Source organism: Corticium candelabrum, chromosome 19 (genome assembly GCF_963422355.1).
Source record: "Corticium candelabrum chromosome 19, ooCorCand1.1, whole genome shotgun sequence".
Taxonomy (NCBI): domain Eukaryota; kingdom Metazoa; phylum Porifera; class Homoscleromorpha; order Homosclerophorida; family Plakinidae; genus Corticium; species Corticium candelabrum.
In genome coordinates, this window is record NC_085103.1 from 6,142,655 (window position 1) to 6,160,922 (window position 18,268).

Sequence of the window (18,268 nt, forward strand, 5' to 3'; positions counted from 1 at the left end):
TTGATCTGCGCTAGCGCGCGCTCCGATCTGTAGTCTCGCGTAGCCAGACCCTAATCCCGAGTACAAGAATCCATTGTTAATTGACAAACAATATATCGTGTGGATTCTAAGCTACAACGTTACAATATGAGTGGAATTAAAATTCGAGTTCTTTCATACAGCTGCTACCACGACGGAGCAACAAAATTGAGAAAACGAATAGCGACTTCGAACCCCAGAAAACAAGCCTAGACACACAAGCAAGAGAAAATACTTATCAATATTTAAGACTTGAGGAGTAGGCCTAATGGATTAGTTTAAAGTTACCGCATTGGCTGGAAAGGCTCGTAACATTACAGGAAAAAGACCTTTGAACAAAGCTAAGTAGCCTTCCTGTCGAACCTAGACAAGCAGCAACTCAATTTACTAACAAGTAACAACAGATTCAAGTTATATATCTAAATATATTATTTATTTATTTATTTTAAATTGTAATTATGAAACACCACCAAACTTGGCTGTTTAATTCAAACACACAGGCAGGAAGACGGAATTACTACAGACTAGCTGCATGCACAGTCAGAGAAAAATGGAAGTAAACAGAGCAAAGGATGATGTACTAACCAAAGCTCTAAAGACATCACGAATTCCTCTTGGATATGTCCCTTCTGGGGCTACAACAACAACCCACCACTGTAAATCACAGTCGCTGTAGAACTTGCTGAATTTTTGCTACCTGTTTGTAGACGTGACTTGAGAGTATCTGGAGCTATGGCAACAGACCAATTCAACACACCAGCGGCACCTGCACACAAATAAAGCAGGAAAGCGTGGCTAGTCACACACACACACACACACACACACACACACACACACACACACACACACACACACACACACACGCACACACACATGAACTTACATACACACACACACACACACACACACACACACACACACGCACTTACACACACACACACACACACACACACACACACACACACACACACACACACACACACAGACAGACAGACACAGACACGCAGACACACAGACACACAGACACACAGACACAGAGACACACAGACACACAGACACAGACACACACACACACACACACACACACACACACACACACACACACTTACACATGCACACACACGCACTTACACACACACACACACACACACACACACACACACATGCACACATACACACACATGCACACACACGCACTTACACACACACACACACACACACACACACACACACACACACATGCACACACGCACTTACACATGCACACACGCACTTACACACACACACACACACACACACACACACACACACACATGCACACGTGCACATACATACACACACACACACACACACACACACACACACACACACACACACACACACACAGAGCTATACCTCCTGCTAATAGAACTCGGGGTGCACTCAGTGTGTCTCTCCTACAAAGCAACATGAAAACATAGATGGCAACACAGCAATGTCCAATGCTGTAACTCTATATCAGATCATGTAATTCACATAAAAATGAGTTTAAGTTCAATTCAAATCTCAGCACAATGTTCCAACTGCCTCTCCAACAAGCCATTCAATCCCTAACTACCAAAACAGTTTCACCTTTTTAGAAGCAAAAGTAAAGTACATGTACATACAACGTGCAATACATTCTTGCAAGATTCACTTGCAGTCAATGATTGCTACCACAACATGTACAGAACATATGCAAAGAGAGACAGTTGGTAGAGTAGAATTATAACTGTTTATGTCAATGTCAAGCTAGACTTAGTGCTTACGATTGTCCTTCTGGAGTTATCATTCGTAGAATCCCTTCATACCCCATGAAGTACATGCCACTGCCAGGAAGGTCTAAAAGAGAGCAAACGCACACGTAAATTAAAAGTATTTGCTCTTTTAATTCCATGCCAACCAACTATCAAATGTAATTACAGTCAACCCTCAATGTAACAACCGACGTAGATAGCGTGGGACAAAACTGCATGCATACAAAACATGGTGCTTCACCTCTTGATGTAACAACACTGACAAAATAAATACATGAGAGTAGAAAGATGGATAGGAGTATAGAAATCTCCAACAATTTACCGACATCCAGGTCACGCAGCCTATCCTCCCTTTGATGCACATTTTGCCACATCATGTCATGCTGTACACATGCAGCTGCTGTGACGCTTCATCTGCCTAAATGGCTGCACGTGAGCCTGGCAGGTTCTAACCCTAGACATTTTCTTTAGCTACAAGTAGAAGTTTACAGAGCATTAGCATGTACCGTACAGTACATGCCATTCTAAGATAATCATGAGCATTACTGTGTCCACACTAAGATGAAACCATGCATGTGCATTAATCAGGTCTGCACCTGCACAGATTTGACGTAGTGACCTCGCAATATAACTGTTAAACAAGCTCAAATTGCTGGTCCCAAGCATGTCGTGATATCGAGGGTTGACTGTAAGTGTTTCATATTGTATGACTATCAGCACTTGTTTAATGAATTACTACATTTTCTTTAATTACAAATGTGGAAGTCACACAACATGCTCGACATAACTAATACCAAGGGTGGCCAAGTTCGGATAAAGCTAGTGCCTTGGTGTGGCACCAGGAACGCAGCCTGGTGCCAAACAGAAATGACACGCCATGTGGACACACCTGCGCGAGACTGGTTTGAGCCTACCTACGTATAGACATACCTAAATAGTACATACACACGTAGAAGGTAAATACATTTATACATACATACTCATGTGTGTATGTATCATCATGATACACGCATGCATGCAGAGTGACAGACAGGTAAGTAGGCATACAGAGTCAGTATTATCTTGCGTTGTTGGTCAAGTTCCGTCTACATCTAGGAAATTGTTAGCTACAGTACGTGTAGTAGGCTAAGAGGAGGCATGGCTGTGATTCACATTCGTGTTAATTGTGATCAGATGCTTTGTGTTCATGGAATTACGGTTGTTTGGTCACAGTCGTGATGTCACTATCTGCTTGAGTGGCTGCAAGCCTTGGTGCCAAAGCTTTGCTTGCTTGGCTTCCAAGACCAGTCTCTGGTGCCACTTGTGGTGCCATAGCGCCAGTGGCCACCCCTTAATACTTATGTGTCACAACCTGTCTACAAATTCTTTTATATAATTATTGTTATACTCACTGTAATGGACATTCAAACATGTCTATCTACTCAAAGAAATCACCTCTCAGCAGAGTAGCACACGTTCCTTTGTACAAGCCTTGGATTCCAGACTGTCGAAAGACTTTACGTGCAACATCAAGAGGTCCGGAGTACTGTACTCCTCCAGCAGCTGTTTGAATCTACGATATACGTCTCATAATTTAATACTTCAGGCAACATTTCTACAGACGACAAACGATCAACCTGCAGCATGCACTTGATCCTTTCTCCTGGCACCATAATACCAGTTGTAAACACCCCAGCTACCAGGCCAGCATTGAAGGTTTGAAGAAGACTTCAACATACAAAAGAAATGTGCAGACACCAATTACTTGATTCGCACAGTGACCATCTATTGTACCAGTAATCCTATCAGTTAGTATCATCTATTATGCCCTATCATACTGTAGGACTAACAAACAAGCTTCAAACTGTCAATACAACCTATATATACATACATACATACATACATGCATACATACATGGAAACTAATTAAGTGACAGTAAAAAGTGGTCCAAATCCATCAACGAGTTAGAGTACATTCTGATACAAAGATGGCGATTAGACTGATTACCTAAGCTGTTGGTCTGGTGAAGACATTTGAAGTTTCTTCCCAACTCCGTATCCCCAGAAACAAACCGCAAACATTGGAGTCACACCAACTATAGGAGCAGCCATGCCTTTGTACAGGCCACGCCATCCCTAACACAATACAATCAATCAGACAAACTACACGTACAACATAACAAACAAAAACAAACAGACAAACAAGGAGATAAAGGAAATCAGGAAATGCAAAATTAATTACTTGTTGATCGTCAGAATTTCTAAAAAAATTGAAATGAACGGACAACTTTTATTTTTAATCTTAATTTTTAATTAATGTGTGTATGTCTGCCATGGCTGCTTTACATCATCAAAAACAAGAAAACAATTTCATAATTTGTATTGCTACAAACTATGAAAAAACTGCAACAGCAAAAGGCCATGATCTCAATGGAGGACAAGAAACGTGAACAACAATCCTTGAGTCTACGAAAAACTGTGGGCTATATATGCAATAGTACGTACGTGTCACTAGAGTCACGTACACGCAACTGTAGGCATGTGTCACTACTACTTAATGACCTGTCACACACGTTTGCATAGTGAACAGTACATGTACAGTATATACTATCAAAAAGTTCAAAACCCAGAATAAAAAATTGTGCGGTGTGGGCCCAAAAATTGGGACGAATGCTGACAATCAAGACGTAATTAATTTTGCATGGCCTGAGATATGGTTAGTCAGGAACCACCAAGTCTATGCTCTAAAGTTAGAGATAGAATGAACAACTAATTGTATATCGTCTGAATGCAAACATGCCGTCCTGTTTGTTTCTAGTATTTCTTACTTCTTTGTGTCTATATTCTGGCTGCTTGTTGGCACCACTGAACTATTACTGAAGCAATGATTACATGTACATGCATCTACACATTCGTTTTGAATTATACATGTTTGTATGTATAGATCTGTGTACGTACAGAAAATGTCATTACAAATTACCCCATGCTAGCTGTAATAGCAAACAAACGGACAGATAGACAAACAGACCAATAATCATAAACAAACAAATAAACAAACAAATAAACAAACAAACAAACAAATAAACAGACAAACAGACAAACAACTAAACAAAGAGATAAACAAATAAACAAAGAGATAAACAAATAAACAAACAAACAAAAAAACAAATAAACAAACAAACAAATAAACAAAGAGACAAACAAATAAACAAACAGACAAACAAATAAACAAACAAAGAAACAAATAAACAAACAGAAAAACAAATAAACAAACAAACAAATAAACAAACAGACAAACAAATAAACAAACAGACAAACAAATAAACAAACAAACAAATAAACAAACAGACAAACAAATAAATAAACAAACAAACAAACATAACAGACATGCAGAGAGGCAAGCAAGGCAGGTTTCCTCTGACTTCTTTGCCAACAGTCTTCTTCACACAGTCCCAAGTGTTCCTATAAATGGGATTGTCAGCAGGCTGCGTCTGCATGCGCACCTATAAATCAAAGGTCAAAGGTCACACATGTAGCTACACCTCATGATCAATTTTACTAACTAAAACATAGAACGTCATTTCTGGTAGACCTACCTTGAGTGTGTCTAGAGGATGTCCTGCAGCCACCAGACACACGCCGCCAAATCCGCCGGCAAGAAAATTCTTGAGCGCTGAAGGATGCTGAGACATAACATATGAAATTGTAGATATCAATAAAAATACTGACACCCCATGCAGTGTCAATTAATTAATTGTGGCAACATGAATGACAGTTTTGAGTCACTAGGAAAGAAAATGTTTTCTTGGAGTATAGATTATTTCTGGCAGCAATCTAGTCTACTTGAGAAAGTGTGTATGTCCTGCAATAACTAGTCAGGGGGATTGCTAACGCGCGCTAAGTAGGTCTGGCATACATTAGCTTGTGTACTGTACGTACACATTGTACTTGTACGAGATTACTACAGACTGCCAGGACAGGACAAACACACCAATTTGTTTATCTATTGTTCTATATTTATCATATATTTAATATCTTTCTTGTCACGTAACAGTCTAGTGAAGAGAGAAATACCATCTTGTTGGCAACTACTGTGGAACATCAAAAAAATACTACTCAGATACAACATGTAGCTACAGCTAGTATTTTTGTTCTTCGATCACCTATTACTTGTTTGTTTCTTTCCTATCACATTCTCAAGTCCGAGGCCTAAGAAGACGAGAAAGACGCCGAGCCATTGATGAGACAGAAGAGGATTGGCAAACATGACAACTGATACGAGGATGGTGAAGAATTTTCGAGTTGTTGTGATGATGGAACACGTTAGAGGACTAAATGTTGTGATTGTCACGAATATGAATACCTGAAAAACAAACCAAACACGTTAACACGTTCCAGTGAGCCAGTTATGGATGAATGCAGTCATTAATTAAGCAAGTCATGTACTTGTACCTGTCCTATTGCACTTGTCAAACCAAAGAGAACTAAATGAATCATAACTTCAGGATGCCGAATGATAAAGTAAACTGCTTGGATTCCTTCACCAGTAAGCAGTAAACCTATCAGTTATAAATCAGAGTGACCTCACAATGTGAACACATTGGAACAAACAGCTGCTTCATAAAGAAAGCATCTCTCAATACATTAAGACAATTGTATTGGAGAGATGCATTCACGAAAACAGATTAGGTAACATATGCCATCTGCCTCACTCACCGATTCCCAAAAGAAATATGGACCAAATATTAAGATAAAGCATGATATGAAGAGGATGAGTTTTCTGTGTTTTCATTTTGTCCTGTATCACTCCAGTGATGCCATCAAGAAACAGTGATAAGAACAGCAACATCTCTCCGATGCCAAACAAGTTGGAAGTACTTCCATGAGGACGATGGTGACTCTAAGCACATTCACAGTACGAATATAACAAGAATCACTTTATTCTGCTGATTCTAATGTATTCATGTCCACCCCCACCCCAAATACATTCCATTAATCACACGGACGTCTACAGAGCTGTTACACACACTCACATCTTTGTAGAGAAACAGAGCCACTCCACTGACAATCAGGAGAACGACAATGTACTTTGTCCATGGATATCTTTTCTTACCCAAAATCACAGCCAGTAGCATCACTAAAATCAAGATCAGCAAAAGCATGGCATAATATCCAGCAAATGCGCTCGATAAAAACGAGTTGTTAGATGTAATACGACTTGTGGGCACAAACAGTTGGAGAAACAGACAATAAAATGATTGTTATACCAGGTATTGGTTTGCACGACTTTCCAAGTACCTGCAAAACAAATTCAATACATAAAACTGTAGCTGAATGTAACACATGCATGTGTGTAGACACACCATACTCACCTGTGTTGGATACGTGACATATTTGAGGCTCCAGTTGCTTGCCAGCATGGCTCCCATATACGAAACAGAGCACTGAGTAAATAAAGACCAAGGAGTGGTGGTTTTACCAGCACCGATCACTGACGTCACTGAAAACAAACAATGATTACCATGACGCCTTCTTCTACCAGTAATGTGTGTCTCTTTGTATCTACAACTCATCTATCTTTTCATTGGCTTGTCTACCTTCTCATTCATTCTTCATTCTTTCTGTGTACATCATCAATCATATAAATTGTCTGTTTGCATTACTGTCTGTCTGTGTGTCTGTGTGTCTGTCTGTTTGTCTGTCTCATACCACGACATCCTACCTAGTTTTGCAAATACTGCATTGATAATACATTGAATACACACAAGTGCGAGTGTAAATGTAAACCGTTCAGCATTTTCTCCCTCTCCATACTTGCCACGTGTTCTGCACACAACACAAAATACACATTTAACATAATTGACAAGTGTCTGTGTGTGTGTGTGTGTGTGTGTGTGTGTGTGTGTGTGTCTGTGTGTGTGTGTGTGTGTGTGTGTGTGTGTGTGTGTGGTGTGTGTGTATTATTTTTTATTTAAAATTAGAGTTGAAGGAAAATCTCACAAATATAAAAGTCTAACGTTCAGTCTATTGTATAAAGTTTGGCATTGTGTACATGCTACATGCAGTATATAAATACAAATACTATACAAACGTATGGTATGAACACAACAGCCCACAGACATATATTTCTCAATTTCTAATTAACAAATTAAATACAAAATATTTCATACTTACACAACCTAAATATGTTTTGCACAATTTTATATATTATATTGTATTTGTATACTTTATCATCAAAATTGGCAAAACTATTATTGAAATTACTGATCAGAAGTTGCTACACTGTACTGAAGTAAGAACCACATTTTTACAGTTATGTAGGTCACGTGATCCAACCCAGTCTCCTTACACTTTCTCTTGTACGACGCCGTAAAGCAAGTAGGAAACGAAGATGCCCACAAAACAGACCGTCAACTTTGATTTTTCGCCGATGGTATCCCACATGGTTCGTCTACCAGCGTAAACGTCATACAATGACGATGGGAAACGATCTTCCTTATGCAACGAATAGCAGTCCAATTGGTTGAATAGTTGTACACGAGGAAGAATCTGATTGGTCCTGTGGTTCTGTGTACACGTGTACACAAACGCGTACAAATTATACGGGTAATCAAATATACGGGTAAGCAAGAATAATACGGGTACCATCAAGCTAGGATTGCATGGCCAGCAAACGTTCTCACGTTGCGAGAGGGAGCAAAAAACAATTGAAGGTACCTAGCTAATGTGTTTTATAAACATTTTAAAGATTGAAAGTAATGTAAAAAGGTTACACGTGATTCACCACGTGGTACGGAGGGTGGGCGTGGAGTGATGTATGTTGGACACATTCCTCACGGATTCTACGAGGAACAGATGAAAAAATTCTTTTCTCAGTTTGGACATGTCACAAGAGTTCGTCTTGCAAGAAGCAAAAAGGTGAAAATTACATTTAAATTATAGGAAATTAAATAATTAATTAATTAATTAATATTTTATAGATTTGATTGTATTGTTTAGACTGCTAATAGCAAAGGATATGCGTTTCTGGAGTTTGAGTTTGATGAAGTAGCGCAAATTGCAGCTGAAACGATGAACAATTATCTCATGTTTGGAAAGCTATTGAAATGTATTGGATATTAATTGTAGTGATAGACAGATAGACAGACAATCAGACAGACAGACAATCAGACAGACAGACAATCAGACAGACAGACAGACACTAGCTGGTAGTGGAGACTTTGCTTGTACACTGTAGCTTTTAAGTGTAGTCCTCATTTTGTTTTACACGAGTTTCAATTTCATCTTAGTTTAGTTGATGAACATTACTAGTAGTTGGACAGTAACTTAGTACCCTGCATTGCAAAATGTATCATAGATAAAAGTTCAACTATATGTGATTGACAGACAGACAGACAGACAATAAGACAGACAGACAATACAGACTAATTGAATGCATATAGTTTTAACTTGTAGTTTGCTGTAACTGTGATTCCACTGACCTGAACTGTAATGGATAATATTTTACTTTTAGTGTTCTGTATGAAGAGGTTTGCGTGTAATAAATGATGCCAGACAGACAATCAGACAGACAGACAGACAGACAGGCAGCCGGATGGATGGATAGACAAAGAGACAGACAAAGAAACATGACAGACACAACAATTTATTGATTTTTAATTTGATTCCTAGTTGATGTCTGTTGTGTGATATCAGGTAATTACATTCCACCAGGCAAGGTTCACCCCTATCTTTTCAAAGGAGCTGGACGAGCACTTAAACGTTTACCAAGACGAAAGATATTCGTACAACAATACAATAGGGTGAAACAAATTTCTGCTCTAAACTATTTGATATTGCAGTAAAATACTTTTCTGTACTATTAGCCACGGACAGTTGAGGAACACAGCAAACTTGTTCGGAAGCTTGTCAAGAAGGAAGACAAGAAGAGAGACAAAATGAAAGAAGTTGGAATCGAATATGAATTTCCAGGATATGTAAGAAAACTAACAGTTTAAATTCATTTGTATTTGTCTATGCCTTAGCTGGTCTAGTAGGAAACGTAGTTCGTGTTTATCTGCTTTTTGGCATGAAAGGTAATAAAGACAGAAGAATAAGTAAATAGACAACTTTGATCATAATTATGTGGCATTTTGTTATTGTTGCTTTAATTAATTTTAATATATTATTTTAGTTATTGTGGAGTCTGCAAATGTTTATTGATTTCAAAAGGTGTGGACGTGTTAAGGATGGTAGCCTTGGAGCCAGACCGCTTTGCACGTGAGGGGGCTTCCCACCTGGCTCCGAGGCTACAAGGGTGGAGGAATGAAACCACAGCCAATTGGAGAGGTTGTACTGTATGTTTGTAATGAGATTTGGTTTGTGTGCTCTAGATATATGTCCATTTCGTTTATTTTATAAATTAAAAGAATACCATATAATAGAGTTGATCTAGTGTTTATATTGTGATGTGTCTGCATGTGCAGCTGGCTATCAGCCATGTATGTATGTCATGTGTTTGTCCATTCACGCGTCTATATCTCAGTCTCACCAATTAGACGTGCTTATTACATACATTTGACGTAAATACTCTGGAAAAATTGCATTTTGTTTTGTTCTAGAGAGCAAGATTAACAGCAGAGGCGAAGCACATGAGATTTACGTGACATCAACTCATCACATCTTCAATATATTGCTCACTGTCTAGTAGAATGCAAACATACAAGCTCGGCTTACTGTAGAGTCATACAACTAGTTTCTCTCTCCTACAGTGTTGTTTGCTACACCTCCTTGTTTGCCTGCGATTTGTAAAAGTTAGAAAGGACCTGCCAGGCCTTTGGGGCCATGAAACCATCTGGTGGTTGTTCGCCTGTGCGAGCAAAGTGTCGCATTTTTGTCCCTGAGATGAATTCAAAGTCACTTTTTTCTTCCGGATTGAAGAAATCCATGCGTTTGAGACGTTTGTTGTAAGCGGCAACTTTGAAAGGAACGATTTCTAGTTGAGTGAGACCAGGGGCCATTTGGAGGACCTACAGTTGGTAGAATAACAGATCAGGTTGAAGAGCAGTAATGACTGAACAGCTCCATCATTTATATCAACATCTGTCCACCTGGTGTGTGTGTGTGTGTGTGTGTGTGTGTGTGTGTGTGTGTGTGTGTGTGTGTGTGTGTGTGTGTGTTTGGTAGCTCTCCACACGTCCCTAGCACTTACATGTCTGCCATGTGTTGGATCATAGAGATCTTTTTTAGTGTCCGGATGTGGCATTCCTGCAGGATCTCTCCCAACAATGTAAAATGTAGCCCCAGCAGCCACCCGAGCCTTTGCATGCCATTGAACCTGTGCAATAAATTTGTAATGATTTATTACTCTATAATCAGTAATTTATTGTTGCTACACAAGCAGACAGTCGTTACCTCTGTGGGTCCTGCATACATCATTGGTGATGGAAAGATTGCCATCACTGTTGCCTCGGGATCAAGCACTTTCTCTTGCAACACAGCTTGATGTTGTTTGATGCGAACAGCAAGTGGAACATCATCTTCCTTTGTCCATCCACCAAGAGGATGCAAAAGTAAAAGTGGACGTCTATGTACAAGTAATGGCAAACGATGGATCAGAAATACAACAGAAGAGACAGACAAACAGACAGACAGATGGATGGACAGACAAACAAACAGACAGACACACAGATGGATGGTTGGGACAAACCCATAAACTAAAGAAGACAGAAACAAAGCAAATAGTCAAACTAGCAAGGCATTTCGTCGTACTTGTATCCTCTTTCTACGAGTTTTTGCTTTGTATCGTCCATCAATAAAGCATGTCCATTGTGGATTGGATTTCTGAGTTGAAAAGCAAAGATAGCGTCTGCTTCACGACGTGCAAATTCGGCCCTCAATTCTTTGGGAGTAAGTCTGTAATGGTCTAGACCATCTTCCCAATAGATGCGGCCCAACACCTCAAGATCACCACCAACAAGCCAATCACCAGACTCATAAATCATCTAAAAACAAAACAGACACCTGTAGTCCACCTAGCATACGTTATTGTGCTACACACACACACACACACACACACACACACACACACACACACACACACACACACACACACACACACACACACACACACACACTACTTCTTTGAGTAATGCTGCAAAAGTCTGCAATCTTCTGGCAGTGATCGTGCCAAAACAAAATGGACAAACAGGCTGACAAGAAGCTGCACATGCACACTAAAGACTAACCTTAATGTAAGGATGGTCTTTGTTGGCTGTTCCAAACTGTCGTGAGCATCTCTCTTCCTTTCGATGAGAGTAGAACTCGGGGTTTCTAAGAACTGCAACACGACGTCCTTCATAAACTAACGCAAGAGCTGATACATCATCATAAGCTTCTTTATCTTCAGTAGAGACAGGCAACACGATAGGAACAGACTGACTAGATATACCACCTGCACATAGAAATGGAACTTTCATATCACTTATCTTGATGTGGTGCATGCTGGTGTGTGTGAGTGCACTTGTGTTTGCACCCAACTAACCGTCTTGTATGGTAGCAAAGTGTAAGCATTGTAAATACTCATTCTCTCTCATGAAACCCCTAAGAGGAGTCGCCCATCCTTCTGCTAACACTTGAACCCATTGGAGGTCGAGCTGCACAACAAAACGCAAAACTCAGCAAACACTGACAATAATTAGAAAGCAGCAGCAAACCTTGGTAATGTTGACACTCGGCAGTGATTCTGCATCTGTCATAGCGATTTCTATTTGATCACCAGGAACAAACAGTTCACGCACATCGTCAACAGCAGAGAATGGAAGAACACCCTAATAAGCATGTACACACGCATGAGCTACACACAAGAAACTGAAACACAAATCAATAACAAATAGACAAAGCAATAGATGAACAACTCTAAACACAGACAGACACACAATGTTTTCCCTTTTCACTGTATACACAATCTCATTATTAAATTCATTGCCTTCTTCTCCAGCATCTTCAGCACTTGTCGTACACACTCGTGAATTCCAAGTTCGCCAGCCTTTAGAGTCAACTCGGGTTCAGCAGGTGGTTCATACACTGAGTCAATACCAGTAAATCCTAACAGCCAAACAATTCGGTGCCAACGTCTCCCGATCCACATGTTAATCAAAATCACCTTTGATAAGTCCAGCTCTCGCTTTTTTGTACAAACCCTTCACATCTCTTAACTCACAAACTTCCAGTGGTGTGTTGATGTAAACTTCGAAGAATGGCAGACCGGCTTCTGCATGTGCACGACGAGCTTGCGTTCTATCCTACAGAAAGAGCATGATGTCTACTAATATAACAGTATAAAAGATGTATCCATTTACAACTTCTAGAAGTAATTCTTTGTCATATATACACACCTTAGCATATGGTGATATAAAACTAGTCAGTGCAACTATTCCTCCATCTGCAAACAGCTTTGCAACTTCTCCAATTCTACGAATGTTCTCCTCTCTGTCTTCTGGAGAGAATCCTAAATTCTTATTGAGTCCTGTACGAATGTTGTCTCCATCTAATCCATAAGCTGGAATTCCTTTACAGTTGAGATACTCCTCAACAGCAAAGCTGATGGTTGTCTTACCAGCACCAGACAATCCTAAACATCAATTATAAAAACATGGTATGACAACTGCAGTCATATACATAAATACAACATCAAGGATGCAATGAAATACACATACTACATGTATATGAAGAAATACAAAAGAAAAATGTGTATATGAAAACAGACAGACAGGCAAATAGGCATACATGCAGTCCTGTTGAACTCACATTTACAGTTTGTCATTAGCTAATTTCAGTTATAGTCTGTAATAGTGATCATGTTTGAAGTATACATATGTCACAGACAGACAGACAGACAGACCGACAGATGTGACCTCTTTGCCACCCAGTACTTCAGCCACTAGCTGGTACTGGAGGCTTTAAGTGTAATCCTCACTTTGTTTTACACAAATTTCAATTTTAGCTTAGTTTAGTTGATGAACACTACTAGTAGTTGGACAGTACATAGTACCCTGCATTGCAAACTATATCATAGATAAAAGTTCAAATATATGTGATTGACAAACAGACAGACAGACAGACAGACAGACAGACAGACAGACAGACAGACAGACAGACAGACAACAAATTTTCTAGACAGACAGACAGACAGACAGACAGACAGACAGACAGACAGACAGACAGACAGACAGACAGACAAACACGAAGACATGGACAAACAAAATCATCACCCAATCACACTACTAACACACGCACACAAAGCGTTGTCGTATTGTGTAGCAACTTGAGTCACCTACGCACATGTGTCATCGTCTTTGTGTCTGGCTACATTGTACTCACCTGTGAACCACACCGTGCATCCTCTAAATTCTCCCATTGTGCCCATCACTTGCCCACGTTTCTTTCGCGATACGTGCCCTTTCTGGAACTTTACGTTCGTCGCTTTGACGAGATCCTGTAGACACAAAACGATCGAGCACGTGCATCACGACCAGTCTGGCTTTTGCTACACTTTTAGCGACATGTACACAACATCGACCACAACCAACCGTTTTCTGTTGCTTGCTGCGGCTGACTTCTGCCATCTGTTGTGCAAGAGCAAAGATAAATGACGGTGAAGCTGCACAGTCTTATTTCTTGTTTCTTCCTGTTGACGTCACGTAAATTAACCGCGTGATGTCATGCTTGCGGTCGCAACACATTTTGGTCCCGCCCACTGAGTTGCTGAAGGTCAGCGGACATCTCACTCACCAGTCGCTTAGTTATTAGGTCACTACAACCGCACAAGTCACTCTTGCAATCGCTAATTACTTATTAAACTACGCTCGGCAATTAATGGCTACGCGAGACGTGTGTGTGTGTGTGTGTGTGTGAAGCTCAGTATGTTGATGCCAAACAATCACAAAAGCTCAGCTCTTAAAGTGTGGGACAGTGATAAAACCAATATTTGAGTAATATCAAGATTGTAACACCAAAGTGATTAAACGGCCAAACTCTTTAAAATTTTGTTGTTGTTTCCAATACCCTAACTTTCATCACCACAACTTTGACAACAAGATTTCATTCTTACATAACAGTGACATCTGTTTGCACTCGACCACTGCATAAACATCTTCACATCTAAAACTTTAATTACGTTAATTAAAATGCAAAATTTTTGTGATTGTTTGGCATTTGGCATCAGAGCTTTACATGTGCTTATCAATGAGCAAGTGAATGTATATTGTGTTGAACATACCAGCACACACATCATGTCACCAGTCTCATCTGCATACACCCAGGGAAAGGTATATAAGAACACAAATGATAAATATTAAACACTGCAATCAGGCCTAGCAACAAATCAATGTTTGCTGTGTACATGGTCACATTTCTAGTCCATCATTGACACATTTCCATTTTATCGATCATCTAAACCGGGCATTGGAAATGTTCGAGAGAACTTTTCCACATCAGACTTCAAAGATTGTATCTTCTCTTGTGTTGAACCATCCGTCTTTACAAAATCTTTGAATTCTTTGACAGTTGCACCTAACCACGCACATGCAATATTTCTGTAACAGTAACATGAGGTACCTAAGTATTGCTATGAAGACCTGCTGTTTTGTAGGCTTCTAGACCAATCTTCACAGCCAAATCAATAAACTCTACAACCTTCTCAAAATCGGATTCTTTGAAACCGCGAGTAGTGAGGGCAGGAGCACCAAGTCTCAACCCACCTGACACACAAACAAAATTAACTAAATTTTTTGACATTTTGCTGTCTAGCTCACCTGGAGTGACGGCACTCTTGTCACCAGGACAAGTATTTTTGTTTGCTGTGATGTTGCATTGTTCCATTACAAAGTCAATACGAGCTCCATCAATACCCTGAGCAGAAAACAGACAATAAACACCAAATCTCATTCATCTTTCTCTCCATTTGTCTGCATCGCTACCTGCTGTAAAGAAATAGTTGTTTACCTTTGGCCTGAGATCCAGTAACACCAAATGAGTCTCCGTTCCACCCGACACAACAGCATACCCTTTGTCCAATAGACACTTTGCCATCACGTTTGCGTTTGCCAACACCTGCTGTTGATACTCACGAAACATTGGAGTAGCTGCCTAAACAGTAACAGCAGCTGTTGACTGCATGCAAGACAGATGCATCATGTTTATACGATGAGTGATCCGCTACCTGTCTTAGAGCAACTGCTACACCGGCTATTGTGTGGTTGTGAGGACCTCCTTGTAGACCAGGAAAGACGGCACTGTTAATGGGACGCTCCAAGTTATACTTCACTTCTATATGAAATACAAAATCTTGTTATAGTTAAACCCTAAATACTGAGAAACAGACAAGAAAACTAAAAGGTAAGCATAACCATATGTACACACACACACACACACACACACACACACACACACACACACACACACACACAATATTGATTACTCACCGTTGCCTTTCTTGTCGTGTCCTTTAATTCCTATTCTATAGAAGATCATTGCACTACGTGGTCCTCTCAGTGTTTTATGTGTTGTTGTTGTAACGACATCAGCATAATCAAATGGACTGGGAATGACATTAGCAGCCACTAGGCCTGCAATGTGTGCCATATCAGCCATTAGATATGCCTTCACTTCATCACAAGTGTCTCGCATGCGTTTGTAGTCGATGAGTCGAGCATAAGCACTTGTGCCTGCAATGATCAATTTTGGACGAAACAGACGGGCCGTCTCGTGTAGTTTGTCGTAGTCAATAATGCCAGTTTCTGACTGCAAACAAACGAATGTTACATACATTCGACTGTGAATATTGCATCAATACATTACTAATGTTTGTATTGCATTGAAGCATCTCACAATAGACTAGACTATTGTATTGGAGGAATGCATCTCATCATACACTAGGCTATTGTATTAGAGGGCTGCATCTCACAATACATTAGATGTTTGTATTGAAGGGAAGCATGTCTCAATACACTAGATGTTGTATTGAAGGGATGCATCTCACAATACACTAGACTATTGTATTGAAGGGATGCATCTCACAATACACTAGACTATTGTATTGGAGGGATGCATCTCTCAATACACTAGATGTTTGTTGAAGAGATGCAGACTTTGTAAGAAAGAGATATGAGACAGTGTAACCATGAGTTTGTTAGTCTCACATTAATCCTGTATGGCATTGACTCAAAGTAGATCGACGTTGCTGACACTCTTCGCATGTCAGTCATAAAGCCATGAGTCAAGCTATAACAAACAACTCACCATTCGTATTTCTCTCCAACAACAAAACTTCATGCCAACTCACTGTCCACCATCCGGTAGATCGAGTCCCATGATTCGATCATGTGGCTGTAACAATGCTGTGTAAACAGCAAAGTTAGCAGGAGACCCTATACAAAACCATTCACCTGTAGAGTAGTTATCACACAGAATTCATTTGTACATCAAATTACCAGAATATGGCTGAACGTTTACTCCCCATTTTTCAGGGTTGAGACGAAAGGCTTCTAGTGCCCTCTTTTGACAAAGTTTTTCCAACTCGTCAACAACCTCATTCCCACCATAGTATCTGTAATTGATTATGTAATAAATCACGTGACTATCCTGGTGATCACATGACCAAAGTACCGTTGTCCTGGGTAACCTTCAGAGTATTTGTTGTTGAAACAAGACGCCATCGGCTCGAGGGCAGCACGACTTGCAAAGTTCTACAACAACGAGTTTATTTATTGCCAATTTGAGTACCAGTCTGCAAATGCTTTGTCCAAGCCTAAACTTATACGGGTACTGCAAACAGTATAGTTACGTAAACACGCCTCCTAACAACTAAATTCGCGCATGCGCAATGTCAATATTTAGACATTTTGTTTACATAATTATAGAATGTAATTAAACGAGTATGACTGACCTCTGATGCGACTAGCTCTAGTCCCGCTACTTGTCTGTCTTTCTCTTTCTGCATGAGCGCGTACACCACCGGATCATCTTGACTGACTGGCTCTCGACCGCTCCACTGACTGACTGATTCATAGCGCGGCTACATCACACAACACACAACACACAATGCGCTCATTCATGCGTAAAACGTCGCACAACAAAACAGAGAACTCACTGTCAGCGCTAGTCGAACAGATACGCGCCTCAGAACGCGAAACGTCGACAACATGCTCACACCTAACGCGCGCTAACATAATCCCGCTGACTTCTTGATTTCTGAGATATTTTTCGCGCGGTGGGTTTCGCTTCATTATAAATACGTTTAAAGCACTCAACGTAAGGTTTTTCTGAACGCACACGTTAGAAAAGTAATGAACACGTTAGATGCTTGATTTGCCTTCTACACACAATCACGTCTTACCCCTTCTGTGCTTGCCATTGTGTTGATCAACTGTAGCACGCACGTGTAGGTCTAGCGTTTACGTATCCAGACGAAGGTAATACAAGCTTCTCGCGCTTTACACCAAATAAGGTATGCCTCA

General features: G+C 40.1%; 5 protein-coding genes across 6 annotated transcripts; 1 reads left to right on the forward strand and 4 right to left on the reverse strand.

Moving 5' to 3' along the window:
- Positions 1-56: 56 nt before the first annotated feature.
- LOC134195277 (mitochondrial carnitine/acylcarnitine carrier protein-like) lies at positions 57-5,464 on the reverse strand. Its single transcript, XM_062664289.1, has 11 exons — positions 5,369-5,464; positions 5,195-5,275; positions 3,781-3,908; positions 3,410-3,500; positions 3,228-3,345; positions 1,806-1,878; positions 1,414-1,454; positions 716-784; positions 604-653; positions 307-381; positions 57-227 (listed from the first exon to the last, which is right to left on the reverse strand). Exons 1-11 carry the CDS (start codon positions 5,462-5,464, stop codon positions 165-167), a joined length of 885 nt encoding a protein of 294 aa, XP_062520273.1. The 3' UTR covers positions 57-164.
- Positions 5,465-5,770: 306 nt separating this feature from the next.
- Positions 5,771-8,365, reverse strand: LOC134194734 (solute carrier family 35 member B1-like). The gene is made up of 8 exons (XM_062663685.1): positions 8,122-8,365; positions 7,495-7,598; positions 7,145-7,272; positions 7,040-7,070; positions 6,806-6,909; positions 6,489-6,672; positions 6,225-6,331; positions 5,771-6,135 (listed from the first exon to the last, which is right to left on the reverse strand). The coding sequence occupies exons 1-8, from the start codon at positions 8,214-8,216 to the stop codon at positions 5,932-5,934; spliced, it is 957 nt and encodes a 318-aa protein (XP_062519669.1). The 5' UTR covers positions 8,217-8,365; the 3' UTR covers positions 5,771-5,931.
- A 34-nt stretch (positions 8,366-8,399) lies between these two features.
- On the forward strand, positions 8,400-10,604 carry LOC134195280 (MKI67 FHA domain-interacting nucleolar phosphoprotein-like). Its single transcript, XM_062664292.1, has 6 exons — positions 8,400-8,485; positions 8,541-8,690; positions 8,772-8,880; positions 9,468-9,574; positions 9,638-9,748; positions 10,373-10,604. The coding sequence occupies exons 1-6, from the start codon at positions 8,435-8,437 to the stop codon at positions 10,415-10,417; spliced, it is 573 nt and encodes a 190-aa protein (XP_062520276.1). The 5' UTR covers positions 8,400-8,434; the 3' UTR covers positions 10,418-10,604.
- LOC134195274 (bifunctional 3'-phosphoadenosine 5'-phosphosulfate synthase-like) lies at positions 10,328-14,462 on the reverse strand. Its single transcript, XM_062664284.1, is given in 13 exon segments — positions 10,328-10,591; positions 10,594-10,780; positions 10,963-11,088; positions 11,166-11,337; positions 11,523-11,755; positions 11,999-12,204; positions 12,295-12,406; positions 12,467-12,580; positions 12,739-12,857; positions 12,916-13,054; positions 13,148-13,383; positions 14,133-14,247; positions 14,342-14,462. Coding segments are annotated over 13 exon segments (1,821 nt in total). The 5' UTR covers positions 14,378-14,462; the 3' UTR covers positions 10,328-10,565.
- A 579-nt stretch (positions 14,463-15,041) lies between these two features.
- LOC134195276 (serine hydroxymethyltransferase, mitochondrial-like) lies at positions 15,042-18,268 on the reverse strand. Of its 2 annotated transcripts, none has more exons than XM_062664288.1 (12): positions 18,148-18,268; positions 17,698-17,826; positions 17,418-17,497; positions 17,243-17,358; positions 17,095-17,179; positions 16,952-17,033; positions 16,235-16,553; positions 15,973-16,079; positions 15,756-15,899; positions 15,566-15,662; positions 15,389-15,511; positions 15,042-15,323 (listed from the first exon to the last, which is right to left on the reverse strand). In XM_062664288.1, exons 1-12 carry the CDS (start codon positions 18,163-18,165, stop codon positions 15,193-15,195), a joined length of 1,431 nt encoding a protein of 476 aa, XP_062520272.1. In that variant the 5' UTR covers positions 18,166-18,268; the 3' UTR covers positions 15,042-15,192. The 2 variants fall into 2 exon arrangements, with proteins under 2 accessions (XP_062520272.1, XP_062520271.1); XM_062664287.1 differs by lacking the exon at positions 18,148-18,268 and adding an exon at positions 17,902-18,088.